This window comes from Grus americana, chromosome 3, assembly GCF_028858705.1.
Source record: "Grus americana isolate bGruAme1 chromosome 3, bGruAme1.mat, whole genome shotgun sequence".
NCBI classification, from domain to species: Eukaryota; Metazoa; Chordata; class Aves; order Gruiformes; family Gruidae; genus Grus; species Grus americana.
Window position 1 is genome coordinate 57,559,598 of NC_072854.1, and position 22,035 is coordinate 57,581,632.

A 22,035-nucleotide genomic window follows, 5' to 3' on the forward strand; every position below is an offset into this window, starting at 1 on the left:
AACCTGAACTTATGTGCCTGCCATTAACTTCTAGAGTCAGTCTTGCTAACTCAATGTATTTTGAATTATTTATATCAAATGGAAAAGCTGCAATCAGAGACCATTAGAAAGGCCTAATCAAGCACAGATTTCAGGAAGGTGCACGTTCACTTGGGTTGTGAGACTCATGTCCTTGGTCTGAAATAAATCAGCCGTGGCTGGATATTGGGTCTTCTCTTTCTTGGGTGATTTATTATGACCATTGGCCTATTTGCTCTTCCAGAATGGGTTTCTTCCTCCAGCCTGAGACTTCATTAATCACATTTTTATGTAAATGACATGTTCTCAGAAGGCTTAAAGTGTTTTGACAAGTAGGTATGTTCCAACAAAATTCCAGTTTGCCAAAAAATCCCTCACATGAGTCAAACAAGATGGTGGCTCTTAGAGCCCAGAGCTAACTCATGAGTCGTGGGTGGAGAGGAAGCAGTATCCTGATTCTCACTCCTGCAACAGGTGGATCTGTAATTTGTTGTTGGCATACACCAACAGCAAATTAGTAAATCCTCTCTAACACACTCTCCCCAACGTTTCTGAAATAAGTCTGGGGAAATTTCTTTTCTAAGGCAGGTCTCTGAAGCGGAATGCCTCCAGGGACCATGCCCTGTATGTTATAATTTGCTCATTACATTTTGCTCAGAGGTATTCCCAAAGACAAATATTGTGGTTGAATTTATTGAAGAAGAATAAAAAAGGCACCTATTTATGCTCTGGGCAACTTTTACATAAGTTAATAATACAGTAAAAACTTATTCATTAATCTCTGAATATAATTTTAGCCTTTCTGCACAGTGATGAATTCAAAATACTTTTAAAATCCTCATTGTCCTCCCAGCTGGCTTTCACAACACCTCCTCCATCCTTAAACATAGTTGGGATTTACAAGAAGGTCTAAGAGTCAATAGATTAGACTGTTTTGAACCACTAGTAAAAAGACAAAGAAAATCACATGCTGAATACATACACTTTAGAGGTTCCTTCCTCTCAATTTTTTCTTGTTTTTCAGGTTTGTCTCTGTGAATTACTAGAAATAATAAAGAAAAACAAAACCAAAACACAGTAAATCTTTAATCTGGAGATATTATGTACACTTATTATTTCACTAAAGTTATCAAGGAAAAATATTTGTAAAATCAAATAATGGATTTCAGCTCTGAGTGACAGGTACTAGATGATGTATAGACCTTCTTAATGTCAATATTTAATTCCAAGTCCAAGAGAAATATTTTTTCTTGAACAAGTCTTCAGATGTTAGACTATTTTTGCAAAATAAGTGATTATTCAGCAACCTAAATCTAATCTGTGGGATCTCTTTTGGTCCCATTACACACACTCAGACTCTAAGATTTCTGACAGAGGAAATTTCAGTCCTTGACAGCATTGCTTTCTATTCTTAACAAAAAACCAGCTAGCATATTGCTTTCCATGTTCTTTTTTCTTTATTTTTAGCTGTTACTTCAGCCACGGGATGGATTAACATGAAAACATCTCTTTTAATCAGCAGCTGTTCCAAACACAACCAACTACACGTCCTGCTAGAAGCAGGCAAACATGAATCCTTATGAACTTTATTGTCCACCCAACTTTCAGACCATGTTTTTGGACATGGTTGTCTTCCACATCCTAATGATTTAGATAGACAAAAAGTTTTCTTGCCAACCTCTACTACTAAAAGATTTGCGACTTCAGTGAAAAAATATTTTCTTTGCAATATTCAAGTTTCTGTCATCAAGTAAACCACAGAAAATACAACTTTAATTAGAAGACAACTGTGAGCTTTATACACAAGCGTAGTAATGTTTTTGCACACATTCATTTCACCAGCTTTGCAGCAAATGTCATTTCACAGAGGTGCAAGCATTTTTTTGTGGGTTAAATATTTCCTCATTAAAAAATAGGTCCATGTCTTTAAGAAAAATCATTCCAAGCATTCAGTAATTTCATTATGTCTTGCATGTGTTTGCATAATCCAAATACATTTCCAGTCATAACAGGCAAATTATTGTTGATAACAATAGCAGCACAGTGGAAAGAGATTGAAGGGAGATTTTTCAAAGCATTTAAGGAATGTGGACAGCCAATTTACACTAAAAAAAACAGGCTGTGAAGAACGCAGCAGCACCAGCAATGTATTATTGAATGAATTACAGGCTGTAACTCATTCAATTGCTTTAGGACATCTCATAGTAAGCCTCTCTCCCTATACCGTGTAGAACTTTGAATATTTTTGCAGGAACTGTAGCATGCTTTTACATCTTACATTTGTATTAGCAGGTGCTAGCTCTGTGCAAAATGCTTCGAGCCAGCGTGTTGTCAGTTTTGGACAGGGCAATAGCAGAGTTTTGCAAACAATAGCTCTGTGATGGTCAATGGCAGTGAAACATGAGCTTCTGCACATCAGACAAAAGCCCTTCTGGTCTCTATGCCAAAAAATATAGCTGAACTACGCAGAACAGACTGGCAATCAGAGAGCTTTTTTTTAGCCACAGAACATCTTACTTGTGTAAGGGAGACTGCTGTGATTTTTTTTTGGTGGTTGGTTGGTTTGTTTGTTTGTTTGTTTTAATTTATTCTAGTTTCTCCATAGCATTTCCCTATTTCATGCTTTGGAAAAAACAAAACAAAACAAAACCACCCCAAAAAAACAAGCCTTGAACAACACTAACTGAACTGAGTGTCAGCAGACCTCAAAGTGTACAGAAAAATCTAATTTAAGGTTCCTTCCTGTAATCAAAATGGTGTAAAGGGCTAAAATGCAAGTAAATATTAACATTTGTGTGGACTCCAAGCTAAAAACATGGAGAAGGGATCAGATGGCTCCTTCTTGAGAAATAAAAGTAACTTGATGTAACTGGGCAGGAAGCCTGGAATGTGGATAAGCAGAGACCAGGCTGGCATAAGCATAAACTATTTTTCTCTTCCCAATGATAGGCTGAGGATGATCTCTGGTTAGTTCAAGAGCTCTATCGTGTGTGTTGATATCCCCATAGCCTCAGAGCTCGCTAATCTCAGATTGTAGTGTTTACCATTACCTCTTATGGACACTGTCACAGCTATGGCTTTTGGGTAGAACCTTATCCGGGAAGGGCAGGTGTTGCCAAAAATTAAAGGGTTCATGTTTCAGGGCTGTGATGACTGGCCATTTTTGACTCTTCAAGCACAGTGCTAGCAGGGACACCAAAGTCCACTGAAGCTTTTGATCTGACAAACTTAAATATGATTTTTCTTGTGCATATTAACTCTGTTTCCTCCCCCTGAAATGTTTTCAACTTCAGCTCTACATGTAGTCCTAAAAGCTCTGTCATAGAAAATACTTCACTGTCTACAGATCTTTTCCAGATTTAGTCACTTGGATATCTATTTCTTTGTAAAGGACTTAATACATGCCCTTTTTCAAGCCCCCAATGCTTAGGTGCAAGCATTAGGTTTTAGAAATAAGCCAGGATGGCCATACTGCCATATTTCTGTGAAACAAACTAGAGTTAATAAGATTTTTTTTTTTTTTGCATATAAAAAACAAAGAGAAAGCACTTGAAAATGTTTTTAAGGCTGTGAAGTCAAGCATTCTTCAGCTGAAAAATGCTGCAACTAAAACTGCTCATTCAATTTTAATTCAACCATTTTATTTACTTTATGACACATTTTGTAATTGTATAAGCTAAAATTTTCCCACAATTTAAAGACATTTTCTTGGACTTGCAAATACCAAAAAACCCCATAAGCTCAGAATGAACTGTTATTAGCATTGGAAAAAATATAACACCCCAACCTAATTTTCACTAACCTAGATTTTGGAAATTGCTGAAATATTTTTATATGACTTTGAATGAAAATTCAGCCTCAGGCAAAAAGATGAGCATGAAAATTTTCATCCTCAGTGACTGGAGTGTGGTAAATTTATAAATGATCTCAACTAGAGGTTTATAATGGAAAATGTTAAGGTAATTTAACAATATATTCCAAACTTAATCATATAAGGGTATTGCTACCTACTTCACATAAAATTAAAAGAAGAAGCATAGCATATATGTAAGAGATTTTTCCAAATTTCAATCATCTAATAGCGTATTTGATTTGCATCAAGTTGAAGACATAGCGAAGAGGGAAGTGATTTTGTTTTTCTTCATTAAAGTGTTTGAGACAGAGACATTCCACACCCCAAAAAAAGCAAGTGCAAAAAAGAAGAGATGTAATAAGAAGACACTAATTCCACACCTAAGGGAAGTAAAAATAGTTTCCAGCTGAGTAAGTCTTAAGTCTGCTGCTTAGTATAAAGCAAGGTGATGAGTGCAATAAGCATGTAGCAGAGATCGCTTGCTCCAGCTAACTGACTAAGTGCTTGTCTACAGAGCAACACTCAGGAAAGTTAAGATAAATGAACTAATACAATGAAGTTAGAGTGCATTAGTCAGAGCGCATTCAATCTCTGTGTACATGCTTTTATTCAGAAGTAAAGTAAGCTAGTATGGCTATAACTTAATTCGTCTTGAAGAAACACTCAAAAAAAGGAAAAAAAAAAAAAAGAAAAAAAAGGAAAGGACTTGATCCAGAGAGGGGCACAGGCTTCTGGGTCCAAACCAATAATCTAAGAAAATCCAAGCAATTAATGAACTGCAGAGGCACCTGCACTCATTATAAACCACCTCAAATACCTGTGATGGGGGAAGGGGCTTGCCTCTGAGTTTGCCCAGATCTTCCCAACCAGCACCAGACACGCACCTAACCCTGTGTTGGATTTTAGCTCTCCAATACCAAATGTAAATGCCTATATAAGAGGGAGACAATGTCTCATGAGTTACATTGCAGTTTAATTTAAAATTAAACTGCAGCAGTCAGTGTTACATCCTTCTGAACTGAGATGCAGCTAAATAAAAACTTGATAGCTGTGCCTGAGCCACTACAGCTACTTTGCTATCTGTACCGTGTTACCTAGTTTAACATTAACCCAGGCACATCTGTGTTATACCTCCAGAAATCAGGGTAGACAGCCCCTGTGTTAAACACAAATACGCCATTTAGCTTGCTAACTTTGTTGAATTATCTAGGTTTCTAATATACTGTGGATTTGTATGGTCCAGCTCTATTTATCTAGTTAGCTGTCTCAACTATCCTGTCTCCCAGCTACAAATTAAATTATGGGGATACGTTATATTTGTCTTTATAATCTCATAATTTATCCATATTTTAAAATACAGACATCTTTATTCTCTGATGTTTAATATTTGCATTATCAGTATGGCCCTATTAACAAGTCAATAGAGGCAGGAGGGACAGATATGTGCTAAGCATAGTAAATGAAATAGTTTTGAAGAGCCTAGAATCTATTTGTCAATTCAGGCTGCTTTCAGAGATACTTTCTGCAAAAAAGCAGAGAGGCTGGTGCTAATTCAGAGGCACATGAGTATCTGTTCTAAATTCACTGTGATTCAGTGTATGGCTGTCAGAGGTAGCATTTCATCATCATATTATCTTCTTCCATCCCTCACTCCAACAGCAACGTATCAGCAAAGTGTATTTGGAAAAAGCCACACAGTAGATCAACCTTTTCCCATGCCTTCCCAATGTCTGTTGAAATAAGGGATATTTTGCAGAAATGCAGGTCAATTTGTTTCACTGGTAATATCAGTTTTCCATAAAAATCAGAAATGACCTTATCAGTCCATTTGGATTGCCATTGGGCTTTCCACTAGACAGAAATTATATACTTATATCTGCTTTTATTTCAATATATTTTATTATCGTTCTTCCCCATTGCCCAAGTATTGCGTAGTTACCTCTTATTCATTAATAGTAATAACAATTATAACACGTGCTTCTTCAAGAGCCTCCAGCAGCGGCAGACTCTGGCGTAGTCTGTGTACGTCACCACGCGACAGACGCACGGGTCAGCTGCCCCAGGCTGCGCCAGCCCCATCCCTCAGCCTCTCCCCCCCCAACCGGGACCATTGCAGTGGCCCCCCCCACGGGACTCGCCCCAGGGCTTTCCTGAACTGGGAGGCCCAGAACTGGAGGCAGTATCTAGATGTGGTCTCATGAGAGCTGAGTACAAGGGAAAAATTAATCCCTTACCTCCACTGACTGGCTGAGCTCCTGCTCGTACAGTCCAGGGTGCTGTTGGCCCTTGTGCAAGTGCTGCAACATCAAACACCAAATTGGAAAGACCCTATTTTGTAGTGAATTTGTGTTTATGTGTACACATAATCACGAAATAATTTAATTTCACTGCTCCAAAGCATGAGTAAATGCTTTGTCGGATCATTTCTCGGAGTATTTCTTCTTTTCAGGCTTAAATTAACTAAGTGCAATAATTGAAATGGACTTTATTACTAGTAGTTTATCAAAATATTTAATTAAAAGCAAATTTTAGGGCACAAGTTTGCCTAGCTATTAATAGTGTAAGAATCTTATAAATTCAGCTGCTTCCATCTGGGATTTCCATTCATTGTATCTGTTCCTGATATTTTGATACAATCTTTTCAAAATGAGACTTATGGATAGAAGTCCTTTGTAAATCTTTGGACTTGTATTCAGGGGGTTTGACTACTCAAAAATATACTTCATGTTATTTTTAAAACTCTAGCGTCCTCATATTTTTGGGTAGAGGACTGAAATTTGTTTGGAATGTTTGCTTTTATTGTAAACATTCATTTTCCTTCTAGATTTTTCCTATTAAAAACAATAAAAGACTGTATTTGTACATGCTGCAGGTACTTTGGAAGGTAACAGTAAAACTCCCTCAAGATTCCTGCCTTTATCATACTGTAGCTTGAGGCGAGACAGAATGTTTTCTTGTAATTGTTCCTCCTATGTACAAGATGCACTTTTGGGACTAAATATGAAAATGAAAAATAGAAAAAAAAATATTTGTCCTGTGCTTCAGTAATTGTATAATTAAAGACTGCACTATCAGGCATATGCATAAAGGCACTTAACTAATGACACATGAATGCTTTTTTCCTGGCATCTTATAACTTCTCAGTAATCATTGTATTCTTCTATGTAAAGCAATCCACTTCTGTATAGGTGAAATGGTACAAATGAGGCTCTCTTGGTCAAGGCTGCAACTTCATTTGTGTTTGTAGCGTACTGTGCTTGAAAAGACCTTAACAGGGATCCCTTGCTAATGGATCTGAGTTCATTATTGCCTGGCTAGCCCACTGATACCCTAAAAAATTCATTTTCATACATGATTTATTAAGTAACTGGGAAGCAGTTCTAGGCACTCCAGATGACCCTGATTAGCACAGAACTGGAAAGCTAGCACTAGAGGTGTAAAATACTATAAAAATAGATAAAGAATATATAACAAAATGAATACAGTTGTGTGAAGGAAGGTGTATGTATATACACACTATTTTTAATAAGCTTCCTTCTTGCTTCCTCTGGCCATTAGTAAGCACAGCACTGGTGTATCAGAGAGATGCTCATCAAATTTTATGTGGCCAAACCTTTAGAGAGGAGGCTTTCTTAGGCAAAAAAATCTGCACATATCCCAGGAATCTTCTTTGTTTACATGACCTCTGTAAACCAGTCCAAACCAGTTCCTCTGTGATTTTTGGAAAGTGCCAGTTAGAGGAGATTTAACACTCTGAAAAAGAGTAGGTTCTTAAAATGGAGGTTTCTCTTATCTCTGGTACACACCTGGCTCACTGTTAACTACGACTTCCTAACTTGGATGGCACCCACTGGCCTATAAATTTGCTTTCTTCCTTGCCCAGCACACTTCATGCCTTTTGCACCAGAGGAAGTTCATCAGCACTCTACTTGCTTGCACTTTTGCTACAAAAAAGATTCCTGGATAAGTTTGGGCAGGAAAATCTTATGAATGTGCATTTATGATATAGCCACACAAACGTAAAGTGACAGTATTTGTTAATGCTAAGGTATACATGAAATTTTGATCGTTTACAGTCTGTGCCAACTGATCTTTGAATGATTCCGTAATACAACAGTGGTAACGTATGTAGTTAACAAATATGCTGTAGGTTACATACATATATGTAGGTAAACAGACAAAAAACAAAGTTACCCTTCGGTGGTGTTCGTTTTTCATGTCTCTCCAGTTTCTCTTTATGAATTTCTGAAAACAATGCAATGTAGAGCTATCAATATTAAAATAATTTTCACACACGAAAATATCAGATGCATTCTTGCAATAAAAAATAACAAATATTATAGCAGATCCATGACTTTATCATCTGCATATTCAGAATTACATACAATAAAGTTCAATTTTTTATATATACATACACAATATATATGGACAAAAATCATAACAGTAATTATTCTGTTTGTAATTGAGCAATACAGCCACTTTTAAAGTCAAGAATGGGTTTTGTTGGTCTCTAACAGCTATACAGTAACATGTATTGGTCATGAATCAGAAAAAAACATGCTTTTACTAGACATTTTAGTGTATGTATCTTGAGTTTTTTATCAGGATTAGTACTTTATGTTTACCAAATTACCTTTGGAAGGAAAAATGTTTTTTTTTACTACATTTTATAAAATTTTGTAAAGCTCAAATGTTCAATTTGTATGAGCACACACACACAATAAAAGGTAGACTTAATGCAGTATACAAATTACAGAGATAAAAGCTCCCAGATTAGGGATGGTTGTCTTGGAGAGTGACTCATTTTAATCATGTTGTATACCAACACACTGAGAACTGCCTTGTTAGAAGAGGAATCGGTACAGTATTTACCTACCCTTGCTATGCCATCTCTTTCGAACAAAATTCCTCACCTGTGACACTGATATTAAATTACTACTATATACCTCTGTAACTGATTTTTATCTTATTGTGCCAAACCCAGGATAACAGAAAAATTAAATCAAGTTTGCATAGCACTGTTTGCATACTGTGGTAGAAATTTAAAGGCCATTTATTACAGGTGCACAACAAAGTCATTAAGACTTGTACAGAGTGTCTGGTTTATGGTATTGCGCGTTTATTTCCTGCAGTAGGAAACTGGTATAAAATACTGGTTGAAATTCATCTTTGACAAAAGCACATGCGAATCTCATTGGACTCTACGGGAGGTTCCTCCTTGTATTTTAGGGTTAGATTTGATCTGAATAGTCTACATAGCAAGAACACTGACCTCAAAATTAATCCAACAGAGAAAAAGTTATGCATATTACATCTCAACTCTAAGGAGGTACTTTAACGGCTACTGAAGAGAGCTGGAATCTTCCACTTACACCCTTAGTTATTTGCTCAGGTTGTAACAGGATACACATTGCCAAAGGGATACAGTAGGAAATGTAATTTTCCCTTCCCAAGGCTCTGATCTTTGCATAGGTCCTTGAAAATAAATAGAGAATGTTTTTATTGGATAATATTTGACATCTGAAATAATGATTGTGTCTGGTTTGCAAGAAACATTATTACATGGCATGAGCCTATGATGTCTTCAGATAGAGAGAACATTATTTCATGGAGATAAAGGGTAACAAAGGCCAAAATACGTATCACTGTTAGCCATTTATGTGTGATAGAATAGCTATGCTAATTATACGGTGTGATTAAGCTAAAAGGACTTTCTATTCAGTTTTCATCTTGTTCTTTGCAGCCTGGGTGTGTAGTTCATTTATTGTTCTATAAACCCTAAAGGTTGCGATTAGGAAGAAATCATGCCATATTGATTTACTGTATTTCAGCTGGGCCTGGATGATTTTTCTTTTTTGCAACTATGTGAGGATTTTTTATGTTTTTTTATCAATTGAGAGAATCTAGTTGCTGGATTTTCACACTCTTCCCACCTGTTCTGCTTAAAAGGATGCATAAACTAGTTTAGGTACCGTAAGTGGTAAGAATGGTGCAAGACAAGAACAGCTGGAGAACTGGTCCCTGATTCTGAGCACATCTGAGCGGTTCTCCATGTCGCTGCTCCAGACTGCCTCCAGACCCTGACTTATTGCATTTAAAGAAAGCTGTTACTTCCTCTGCATTGCAACATACAGCTGAGACATATCTCGCCCAGTTCAAGAGGTCATTCTACACATGGACATGAATATGGCCCACTAAGTGGTAAATCACATTCTTCCGGCAGAGTCATCTACACGGACACATATTCCTTTCTTGCCTTAAGATGCTTCTACTCTGCTGGGTTCCCACCACCTATTATGCGTGTTGCTACAGAAAATAGGCCTCCTCTTCTTGAAAAAATAAGTATAAATCTTTGTTATTTCAGAAAAAGTGTTTTTAAAATTACTGTGGTTTTAGGGAATTTCCTATTGCTAGTTTGACTGCAACATATATACAGAGCAATGACTGTACAGCTGGCCATCTAAATCAGCCTCACATTGTATCAGCAGTGAAGATTTCTTGACACAAATACTTCAGTAAGGTACAGCGAAAAATATTCTAGACAGCAGCACTGAGAATCTCATCTAACTTGCTGCTACAATTAGGATACCACACATCATAAAAAACCCCTACACAAATTCCTTGGTGTCAAATGCATCTTCATAATACATAAGTGTGTGTATATATGTTTTCATATGTTGCAAAATGTGCCATCACTAAGATCTCTTCACAAGCTCCCCATTGTAGTTTGAGCCATCATAAAAAAATGCAGCCTGGAACACATAAATTCTGATACCTTATAACCTAAATTTTCCCAGCACAAATAAATCTAGTCTCAATATATGCTGATCTTCATCAATTTACAAGGCAGAAAATAGTCACTCTTTGCCAACTCCAAAATATTTAAAATAAGGAAAGTCATTAGATTATTGGAGATTTTTTTTCTATTCTGAGAGTTTTGATATCCTCTGCTTTATCTTTTATGACAAATAGCTTTAATTTTCTAGTAATCACATCATATCTTATTGCTGAGTTGACAAAGTGGCTATAATATCATAGAAGGCTTAAATGGCCAGTTTAAAGCATGTAATTTATCTCTATCAATGTGACACATTGTTAATAAATCCTAAATATTATGAATTCATGTTTAGAAAAATGACAGAATCGAGCAGCAGCAAGGATAATCTTTGTCACCACGGCAACCATTCCGATTCTTTATGAGATGACAGCATGGTTTATTAAATTATTGTAAGGGAGTATGTATTTTAAAAGCTGTATTTCATTGTTTGTTTTCTTCGGTTATCAAGCAGACATGAAAAATTATCTTTCCCCTTGCGTTTCTTGGGTTTTGAATGGATAAGTACTTTATTTCCTTAAATATGGATACTGTTTGACACCGACTTCTCTAGACCTCAGGTCTTGTGCAGATATACAGAACATGCAGGGTGATTATTTTAAATAACTCCAAGAAGGGAAGCTAGTAGTCTTCTCACTGACCATTTCAAGGTGCTGAAAGAAGATATATTCGACTGTATTTTTAGCAGGCTGATATATTTATGTGCTGTTGACCCAAAGCAGGCCCTCACAATCAGCTGAGGATCAGTATTGCAGGTGGCTTTACTGAAAATCCCCGCTGAACATGCAGTTTGGGTGCTAGCTTCCCCCACCCCTCGCCCAGCCAATTTTGATTAACACTAGTTCACAGTGTCTAACAGCAGCCTGGCACCGGGTATGTGCTATAAAGCCCCAGCTCTGGGAAGATCAGAGCGGGAGGAAGAGGAAAAAAATGACAGTGCCCTGAACCTGTGTGAGCTAGCGGTGCAGCGCTGTGCAGGTTTACATCAGCGTGACTGAAGAGCATCGCCTCTCATGGCAGGGCACGAGGAGATTCTCCTGGCTCCTGCAACAGAGGTCCCTTCTTCGTCCGCTCTCACGTTTCTGATTTTGATTTTTTGTTATCTCCTTGTTTAACATAATAAAATATATAGCATTATTCTTAGCTATTTTAACTGTATTGCATTGTGATAGCACCTATGGGCCTCAGCTTTCATGAGTTGCTTTAGGTTCCACATGGAGTTTTAACATGATATAATATCCCATCTCTGTAACACAGAAGTTCAAACTAACTGGGCTACATTTCTTCTCTTAGTGGAAAAGCACAGCCCTGCGTCCTGCTTCACTGGGGGTGAAGTGGTGAGTAACAACCTGGCATTGCTAAAACAACTCCTAGACCCCATCCTCTGCTGAGTTTCCATCTTGCAGCTGAAATGTACCTAAAAGAACCCCAACCAACCAAATAAAAAATGTCAATGACATGAGAGCCAAAGTGAGAAGAAAATGGGATTATTGTCCCCATCTAAACCCACAAGAATGCTTTACTCAGGGTAACCCAGAATATCAGCAAAAGAACTGGGAATTTAACTCTGATCCCTGACATTGAATATTATCTCCTCATGCTTAAAGCCATCACGTTTCTACTTAAATGTTGTAGTGAAGATGGAAAGTAGGTGGAATGTATCTACTGTTTTAAAGGTATAATTGAACAGATGGAATTTCTCTTGAAATGATAATACATTGTCCTTTCTAGGCAAATTTTACCAGCTGGCCATCTTTTTCATAATCTGTCACAGGTAACACAGCAATATATGCCTTTACTGCTTTGACATTCTTTCCCTTTATAAATGTCTAAGTGTGAACAGGAAAATGAGTCCTATGCAGAGTCCTGGTGAACCAGAGGTTAATAATTTGATTTTGAGCAGTCAAAACCCTTACAGCTGTTGCCAGCAATTTAATGGGACTATATCCCTGCTAGTTTATCAAGACTAATTGGTAGCAGGCAGCTGATTATCCTGAAGAGTTGGTGGCAATAGATACTGAGGGCAAGGCAAGAGTGAGTGGTGTTAAGAGCTTTAGAAGATGAGAGGGATGTCATTTCTAATGTGTTTCTCGATGCTGTCTGTATGAAGAATTGTAGTCAACTCTCTTGCTGCTGGTATCCTCAGGAGAAATTTGCAGTTGTGCAGCTGATGTCTATTTTTAATCTAGATAGTACCAGCTGGTGAGGGTGACAGTTATCCTTGTGGGGCTAGGAGGAGAATAAAGGAATTTGTGCATTAGGGCAACTTCCAGCTAACTACTAATACATCATGTAGCTGTACTCTAGAGGGAAAAAAAAAAAGCAACAGGAAAAAAACATGAAAAAAAAAGAACAGGAAATATTTAATTAGGTAATTCAATTGCCGTGTTATGCCTATATCCAAGAACCAAAGACAGTGTAACAGAAGGCTTTAAGTACCAACATTCAGTGTTGGAAAGTCTGAGTGACACGTAGGACTAATTTAGGTGACTTTCCTTCTAGCTTGCTAGTAGCACAGTCTTATCCCCAGTATTTTCTTAGATCTTGCCCTGTTCTGAGGATTCAACTTCAGGTTGGGGTACAGAACAACCTTTCCTGAAGTCATGCATCTAAGATCTTTCTTGAAAATGTGACAGGAGATTAATAGCCTCTTACTGATGAAAATTCTGAATGGTTTGTGTGCGTGAGATACCAGGCTATGGTGCCTCTTAAATATGGTTTAAAAATTGTTTATCCATCTCTTTGGAAATCACAACTGCAATTTAGAATGAGAATGAAGGTTTCCTTTTTCTTTTCTTTTTTCTTTCATATTTTGCAGAATTATACAGCATCTCTTTCATTTGCTGTATAAGACTACTTTTGACAGAGGTCACAGAAGACCATTTCTCACTCTTCTTGGTGAAAATCCTCTGCTCTGGTGTATATTTACCCAAAACAACATTGTTCTATACTCTAAATGTCGCTGTGAAGTGACGTTGATTGGTCCTAAACCTATTCAGCAAAGTTCATCTACTTCACCTCAGTGGCCTTTATTCCCTCCATTTGATACTTTGGCATCACTAAACAGCTGTCAGAGATACAGAGAACATGACCCTCAAAAATTTCTGAACAATTTACCTATCTTGAATAGCATACGGCAAACAAGTAGGTTTTATGTTCCCCCAAGAATACCGGGATTTAACATGGTCTTCCAGATATATGTTAAGCCTTCTTTATAATGCCAGAACAGGACAAAAAAAATTAGATTAAATTCCAGTTCAAGAGATATTCAATTGTTTCCATACTATTGTAGTTTCCCTGGTCTATAATAGAAATTCACTGAAGGTGACCTACTGACGTCTTCATCATCTTGCTGAGGGGTATTTCCAGGATGATGTTTTATCTTCTTTTTATTTTTACAAGATGATACAGAGAAGGAGGTACATTGCAAGGAAGGCATTTTTGGAACAGTGTGCCTGTTATTTTCATAGCAGGAAAACATCCCAGCCTGTGTCACGATTTTATTATAAGCCAGTCTTTCATGATCTCCAGCTATCTAAACTGAACTTATTCCAATCCTCCATTTCTCATTATGTTAAAGACAATTAAATATGTACATATTTTTCCATATTACTATGTCTGAAATAGCACTCCTTTTGCTGTAGAATAAAATAGCTTTAGCAATTAATGGTGAGTAAAAGTGTATCGTTATATTACTATGTACTTATTGAAACAGTTTTATCACAAAATCACTGACTGGTGTAGTTGACCTTTCCCCTTTGATTTTATATGTTTGGGCATTTTTGTATATTTATAAGGGTCGCTTAAAAACTAAATCCCCCAAACTCTTTCAGTACAAAGTTGTCTTTCAGCAAAATAGGAAACTACTTCTTTTTCCTGAAAAGCTGAGATGAGAGGGAAAGTTTGACAGAAGTCCCCCAGGCTGAAGAACTAGCTGTAAACATAGAAACTGTTACAGAGTTCTTTTAAGTTCTTTGACATAAACCCAAAAGTTGTACTACATCCTTCACCTAAAAAAAGGAAATGGTTGTGGCTAATTGCAGCTTGAAAGCCTCAGTTTACCAAGGCAAATGGAACTTGACACAGTGCGCAATAATTTCTTTTCTCTTCTGTCTAAAGCCTGACTGATTTTATGTTTTGGGTTTACTTTTCCTTCTGGTAAGGTTTCCATTTGCAGCAGAAAATCAATATCTTAACAGAAAGGTTTCTAAGGGGAGGAGAGTACTTGCAATTACCTTTGACTAACTACCCTGTAAACAGCACTGACTTCCTTCAGGAAGACCATACGCAAACTGTTTGATATGGAGGAATTTTAATGCCCGGGCTTTTGAATGAATTAAAAGTGGAAGATATTGAAAGATCTTCAACCCTAAACATTTTTACATGCAAGTAATTTTTATTCCAGTTATACAAATATGTTAAGACTGGTTTTTGCATTCCCAGACTGCAGTTCTTTAGCATGGTTCTGAAATGTAAAAGGAACGCTAATTACACTTTGATTAACAAAAAATAACCAAAACCCCCCCCTCAACCTAAATGAATCAGATATAGAGCCATGTGATCAAACCCAGGTTTTTCTTTTTTTTTTTTTTTTGTGTGGAAAGTAAAATTTTCGTGACATGTTTCTCCTTATGGATTCTGGCCTGCAAAGATGTTATTGGACCAGCTTTAAATGATGTTTTTCATAATCAATTTTATCAGTGTCTGCATTTAATTGAATGTAATTTTATGCAGACAAAATGCAGACAAAAATTGTAGACCTCTAAATAGAGCAAAATGATATATACAGTAATACATAAAATCGCTAATCTTGATTATCATCAAAGAAATCTTTTCCCATATAAATCTATTCAATAGGGTTCTTTTTCATGAAAGAAGGAAAAAATAGAATAAAGAAATCACAAGACTAACCACAGCTCCTCTGCTCAGCTTTAAAAAATGTCAACTCTGCAGATCCTACCTTAATGTGTAAGTCTGCATATATTTATCCTATAAATTTAATCACTTCTAGATCTAATTGATACTTTTTTTTTTCTTTCTTTTTTTTAGGGGCCTGGCATGCAGAAGAGAGATACTGTTTCTGTGGGTCATGAGCATGGGACTCCACTTGCTATACGCTCTCCTTGGCACCGCAGTAGCTGTGAGGGGTTTGGAGTTCTCTCACAAACATGCAGGACCCCCAGTTTTGGTGTTGTGGGTTTAACTGAGTTTTGGATAACCCTCTCACTTACCTGGTCAGGCATTTGCTCTGTCTCAGGCACAGCAGGCTCCCAGCATCTGCCTAACACATCTGCCTAACATCTGGGGGGCACCTGCCTAACACTCCCCTCTGCTCTTAGAGTGAGAACCTCCCCAGTGCTCCACTGCTGGGGCACAAATGAAGGTTTCCACCAAGATATCACAGGCAGCTGCACTTAAGGTTCTCCCTGATTCAAGAGGATAAACAGCTGCAAACCTCTGTGCTGCTACACTTCTGACCAGGATTCCTACTAGCCTTGTGGTTCAACGTTCTCTGTGTATCTGTTAAAAGATAGCTGGCAAGTTTGGATTAAAATGTTTCAACTCAAGTTGAAACCCAATCACTATTCTTCAATGGGCAAAAGAACTATAATTGAACATCCCTATTCCCTAGTGCTATATAATTTTGTTTCATCTGGATAATATGGAAAACATTTTCTTTACGTTAAAAAATGTTATTTTATAGTGGATATGCTATTACTGTATTGATCAGAGTAAGTAAAATGAGATGAGATTTTTAAAAGAATATTAATAACAGAAATGGATGCCACAAAAATGCAAAATGCAAAAAAATACATATCTGGAAAAGCAGTTTAACATCTGAGAATTAAATAAATCAATGATTTTCATCTTTTAACACAGGGTGTACTTTACACAATGCTACACAAAATGCTTTGTAGTAAAGTGTAGCCTTGGGAGACAGTGAAAGCCTTTTAGAGCGATCTATAATAACAGAAAAGAGAACATTACCATATGGCAACATAAAAGAAACTGAATTCAGAAGGCATTACCAGTGCAAATAGATATATATTTTAGGGATGAATGGAAATTCATAATTAATTTCTAAGACACACATATAACAACCACTGGCAACTCAGTTTTCAAGTTGCATCTATGGTACTCGGAATTTCTTTTTTCTAGTCCATTTCTCATGTTTTGGTTGGAAACTGTTTTCTGAATAAGAATATTACCTACAGAAAACCCACTTGTTTTCCTTATTTTTCCAAATTTCTTACTGTACAACAAAAGGACTTCTAAATGATAAAATACCATTTTATCTACTACTAATGTCAATATTCTGCCCAGAAATATAGTTGCTGTGTTAGCTAGCAATGTGAATTTTTCCAGATATTCTTCTGATATAAACTATAGTAATAACAAATTGTTATTTATATGTATATGACAGTTATGTTAAACTTTAGAAAACCCGTTTAGTAAAGAATTTTAAATGTAAGAATATTAATAGGCACGTGGTAGCATTTTAAACATCCTAAGGTACTCTGGTATTCACCAGCTATCCTAGAAGGGTGCACTTCTCCCACTGGTCCTGTGTCATTTCTGCCAGTCCCGTGCTACATCTCAGATACCGTGTGGTATCTAAAATGGTGCTGGTCAGCAATGTCTATGCACCTGAATCCTGCCCAGGGTGTTTCCACTGTGGGAAAAGGTTGTTGCTTGACAATACTGAGCTGAAAGTAAAGAAACAAACTTTCTAATGTATACTGGACTTCTTTAAGATAACAGATATCTGAGTGGGAGTAATTACTAATCATGTGGGAATTTGGGGAAAAAAAAAAGTCTCCTTCAAAATCTTGTTATGAAACTTAACTTGTTCCAGCAGCTTACTGCCATGGTGGTTTTGTGTCCTAACGTTGATGTACATGCTGTCTGTAGCCTTGGGTTCATGGAACGTGGTAGACGGATTACAGCCACACAAGAACTGTGTCCCTGTGGAATTCAGTGACACCATGGCTCAGGGAGTCCCTGTCTAGAGTATGGAGAACTGTTTTGGGAAATTATCAATATATTTTTAGCAGTTCTTATACCCTTCCTGAGGCATTTGCATCGGTCACTCTTGGGCAGCAATAAGGACTTCTGTCCCATCCACTGGGTGCGCTGGACTTTCAGTCTGATCATATATAATCATTCTTAGGTACTTAATAGATTAAAAAAAAATCTGACACACATTATAAATTGCAGGAGTAACACCTTAAGTATTTGTCGGTATGTTTTTCCCTATCCTATCTGAATGCCCAAACCAGTTCTTTTTAGGCTTATACAGGCCATAATATCAAAACCACTTTCAAATCCAAATTAGCAAATCCCCCACCATCTTCTCTAAGCAGCTTGTTCCTACGTCTCCCCTTTCCCAGGCAAAGCTGTGGTACATGTTTGCATGATCAGTCTTAAAAAGTAGTTGTAGGAAATGATCTGGTCTGAGAACCTTTACTTTTGGGAACATTTTGTTTGTTGTTATTAGTGCAGATTAATATCCAGATCTGAACAAACAAATATTTTGTGCTGAATAAATTCTGTCTTAACTTTGAGGGGTTAATGGGAGTGAGTGTCCAGAGTCAGGTCTGGGAGAACAACACTTTGGCCAGAGCTACTGAGGGTAAGTCACTGTAACCAACTGTACCCTTAGAAGTTGCCATGTCTTTTAAGAAGAGCATGATGTGTATGTCTTCAGCATATTCATAACCGGCCTAATACTCAGGCAACCCTACTCTCATTTGAACTGAAAACAGAAATTAAGGTGATTTGCTGAAAAGTTTATTTGTAATTAACAAAAGTTTCTTGCAACCTGTGACAGAGAATTCTATTGTTTGTGGCTTCTTGTTTTATGGTCTCCTAAGACCATATACCAAATTCATGTTTCCAAGGCAGAATGCATCACTTGTTTTCAAGCAGAAGATGATGCTACTTGAGCATACAAAACCCACTGCTGCATGTGCACAGCTGTCAGGCATACCCTGGCTAGCTAAATGAGGAAGCCATATTCAGATTTTAAATTTTCAGTTACCCATATGCAAACTGGAGTGAAGTTCCAGAACAGTTTAATAATGACTTTTTTAGCCATGGATGACAATGCTGAAGTATCTGCACTTGCCTATATTTTACCGATCATTGTTTTCAATTTTGTACACTAGGTTTCTCAACTCTCCTCCAAACTCACAACTGATGCCAGTAATGTCCACCAAAAAATAATAAATATTTCTCTCTTTTCCTATAACAATAATTTCTAGCAAAAAGAATCAAAACATGACAAAACATACAGCTGTCAAATAATTGGATTTACCTCTAAAGGTTAAACTAACCCTGAAAAAAATGAACAAGATTATCTTTCATAACCGTTGTTCTAGAAAGAAATGAAGCCAAAAACATATTAAGCCTGCAAGAAACTATGATTTTATTAGGCTTCTCAATATCTTTTGTGAAAATGCTCTGTAGTTTCAGCATGTTGAAAATATGCATTGTTAAAGACTGCAAAGTCCTCTACAGAATAATCTTTCATTGCCTCCACTGAAGAACACTTTTTTTTTTCTTTTTTCTGGACAATATCAAATGTTCACTCTTTTCCAATTATCAAAGATAAATATTAGTGATAAGGCTTGGACTGGCAAAAATAATTGCAATACAAAAGGCACTTGGCAAGCATTTTCATCCTTTCTAAAGAATTCTGAAACTGATATATCCTGTTGCATGTGCAAGGCCAATGTCATAATTGTACTTTTATTATCTTTGCTTTCAATTTACATCTCTAGGAAGGTGATCTTTCCTTTCTTTCGGCTCTTAATTATCATTACATTTTTCTCTGCTTCCTTCGTTACTACACAATGTCCTTACCACTCCCCTTGAATTTTATTCAGTATGTGATTGTATTGTGGTACTAGCAATCTTCTTATTTTTACAGTTACTATATTCCACTCTAAAGTAAATTTTGTCCTAATATTTTAGCATTCATAAAAACAGCTAGACAACAAAGCAAAAGATTGAAGGCTTGATCATACACCAAAAAATAGGTATGGAGATTTTTCAAAAACTCTCAGCCTATTCATGAATACCACAATAACTGTGGGTTAGATCCAATACAAATACTTAAAAATCAGGCATAGCAATCATAATGCATATTTCCAGGGTGAAATTTGAGAAAGGTTTTCTGCAAATATGTGCAAAAATTCAAACTGCTCATCTGGAGACGGTAGTATTGTACAGTACAATCTCATTGGGTCATTTTTTTGTTTAGGATGTTCAAATGCCAGAAGCATAAGAAGAGCCACCTGAGGAAGGATGATTCACAAAGCTATAGATAACAGTGCTGTACAGAGTGGAAGGGACTTTGATGCAGAAACAATCCTTTAAATGAAAGCAGAGACTACTCCATAGCCTAAAAATTTGGTTCTGTTTTTGTGGATCTAACTGCTAACATTTTGATACCTGAAAAGTCTCCAAATTTGTATAGCTGGTCCTCCTTTGGTTCCAGTCCTAAGCAGCAGTCACATGGAAAAATCACGGATGTAATGTCTTGTTTTGTTTTAGAAAGCTTTTCTTCTGGAACTCTTATTTCCGGACCGTAGACATGACAGCACACACTGGTTAGGAAAAGCTATTCAAAGAGATGTGCACCTCGTGCTCAGAGGAGCAGACTGGAGTGAATTTCACTGTGCCTAAGCAGAAAAGCTGCTGACTCTAGACTTTATCACAGAGCTCTCGGAAAGCTTCTATTTGGGCTTAGACCCAGGCAATTCAGCTCCTTGATGTTTACACAATTTTAAGAGGAGTCTGCAAAGAGAGACAGTAACAGCTCTGAGGAGCTCACAGCTGCCGGACACTGAGCAGACATGTGCAATACTCTGCACTGGCCTTTCTAAGGGACTGGTGGCTCCAGGGTACATAGGTTGTATTTCTGTAGCCCAGAAAAAGAGGTGACAAAACCAAGTATAATCAAGGTTGGATTCTAGATGCCAGGATGAAATGGAGACCTCCAGTCATCTGGAGATGGCAACAAGTTATTTGAGGATGTTGCTGTGTGAAAGCTTAAGCCTGTACCCATAAAGGGTCTTAGACCACTTTCTTCATCAGTCTTAGTCAAGAAACAGTTTGTTGTAGTAGTCAAGGATGGGACTCCTTATCCTCTGAAAGATGGAGTGGAAAGATCTTGACCACACATCCAGGAAGTGGAAAATCTCACTCAAAATCTGTTTTATAGGTCAGGCAGATGAAGCATGTTTGGATTTGGGTCCTTTCACAACTGTATGTATGAGTTATCCTGTAAGATACCAGCTCCAGAGGAATCACCAACTCCTTGACCATTACCCTCACCCCAAAGACAGACTTTCTCAGACATTTTTCTCCAGAGCAGGGTTGTGACCTTTGAATACTGAGAATAATATTTCAAGCTGGCAGTTAGATACTCATTTCCTTGGACAGAGGACTTTTAGGCTTAATCAATCATCTCATCCCTTCCAACTGACAAATTTAAACAGCTTCCAGTTCATTTTGAAGGCTTCTTTGTATTCTATTTCTACAACCTAGTGTCCCAATACAAAGTGTAAGGTATGAATATGTCACTATTTTCCAAAGAAGCAGGCATTGCAATGATGAGCATGTTGTTGTCCATAATGTTTTTATAGATTAAGCCTTCCCAGTCGTGAAGTACCTCCACAGTACTCCCAACCTGGTCAGCTACACTGGCCCATGGTGAGTAGACACCTTCCAACCATGCACCTGGTGTCCCTGCCAGCAACGTGCTACAGCTTCAGACTCTTTGCACCTGCTGTAAAACTAACAATGCATTTCTCTCTTTGAGAGAAAAGACAGGGCAATGCTGAGCCCTTTTGAGACTCTTACCAATGGAGTAAAAAGATGGAATGTTTTCCTAAACTGTCTATAAGTTTTCTTCAGTCCTAACATGAAGGATCATCCATACAAAGATGAACAGTCCTGGTCTTCAAGCCTATTCATTCCTTGGATGTCCTATTGAGACTGACAAAATGTGTCATTAAATAGAAGCCTGATGCAATTCCAATTAACTTCAGAGAAAACTGGATTGTAATCTCAGCACCAATTGGGGTGATAGATTCTTCAAGATGGGCATTTACCTATTGAGATTTTGATGGATACCAAATTCAGATCACATAGGGCTGGTTACACATCCAGTTATTATCAAGCTGCGCTCAATTTGGAAAAAAAAAAAAGCACACCCTAGTTCTGAAAAGCTTTACATCCTATCACCAATATCTTAAGCCTTCTAATACATTTTCATTTTGATTTAATAGAAGTTGAACTTAAGTTTTATGTTTCAGCATGA

At 37.2% G+C, this 22,035-nt stretch overlaps 1 protein-coding gene across 22 annotated transcripts in view; it reads right to left on the reverse strand.

Annotated features, from left to right (window-relative positions):
* TRDN (triadin) overlaps window positions 1–22,035 on the reverse strand; it is a 246,075-nt gene that overhangs the window by 168,455 nt on the left and 55,585 nt on the right. For 15 of the 22 annotated variants that reach the window (XM_054820908.1, XM_054820900.1, XM_054820901.1 and 12 more), the window contains 3 exons: window positions 8,066–8,116; window positions 6,106–6,168; window positions 1,001–1,060 (listed from right to left, as the gene is read on the reverse strand). In XM_054820908.1, the coding sequence (XP_054676883.1) occupies window positions 1,001–1,060; window positions 6,106–6,168; window positions 8,066–8,116 (174 nt within the window). The remainder of the gene's footprint in view (window positions 1–1,000; window positions 1,061–6,105; window positions 6,169–8,065; window positions 8,117–22,035) is intronic. The other 7 variants (XM_054820910.1, XM_054820916.1, XM_054820915.1 and 4 more) reach the window with 1 other exon arrangement.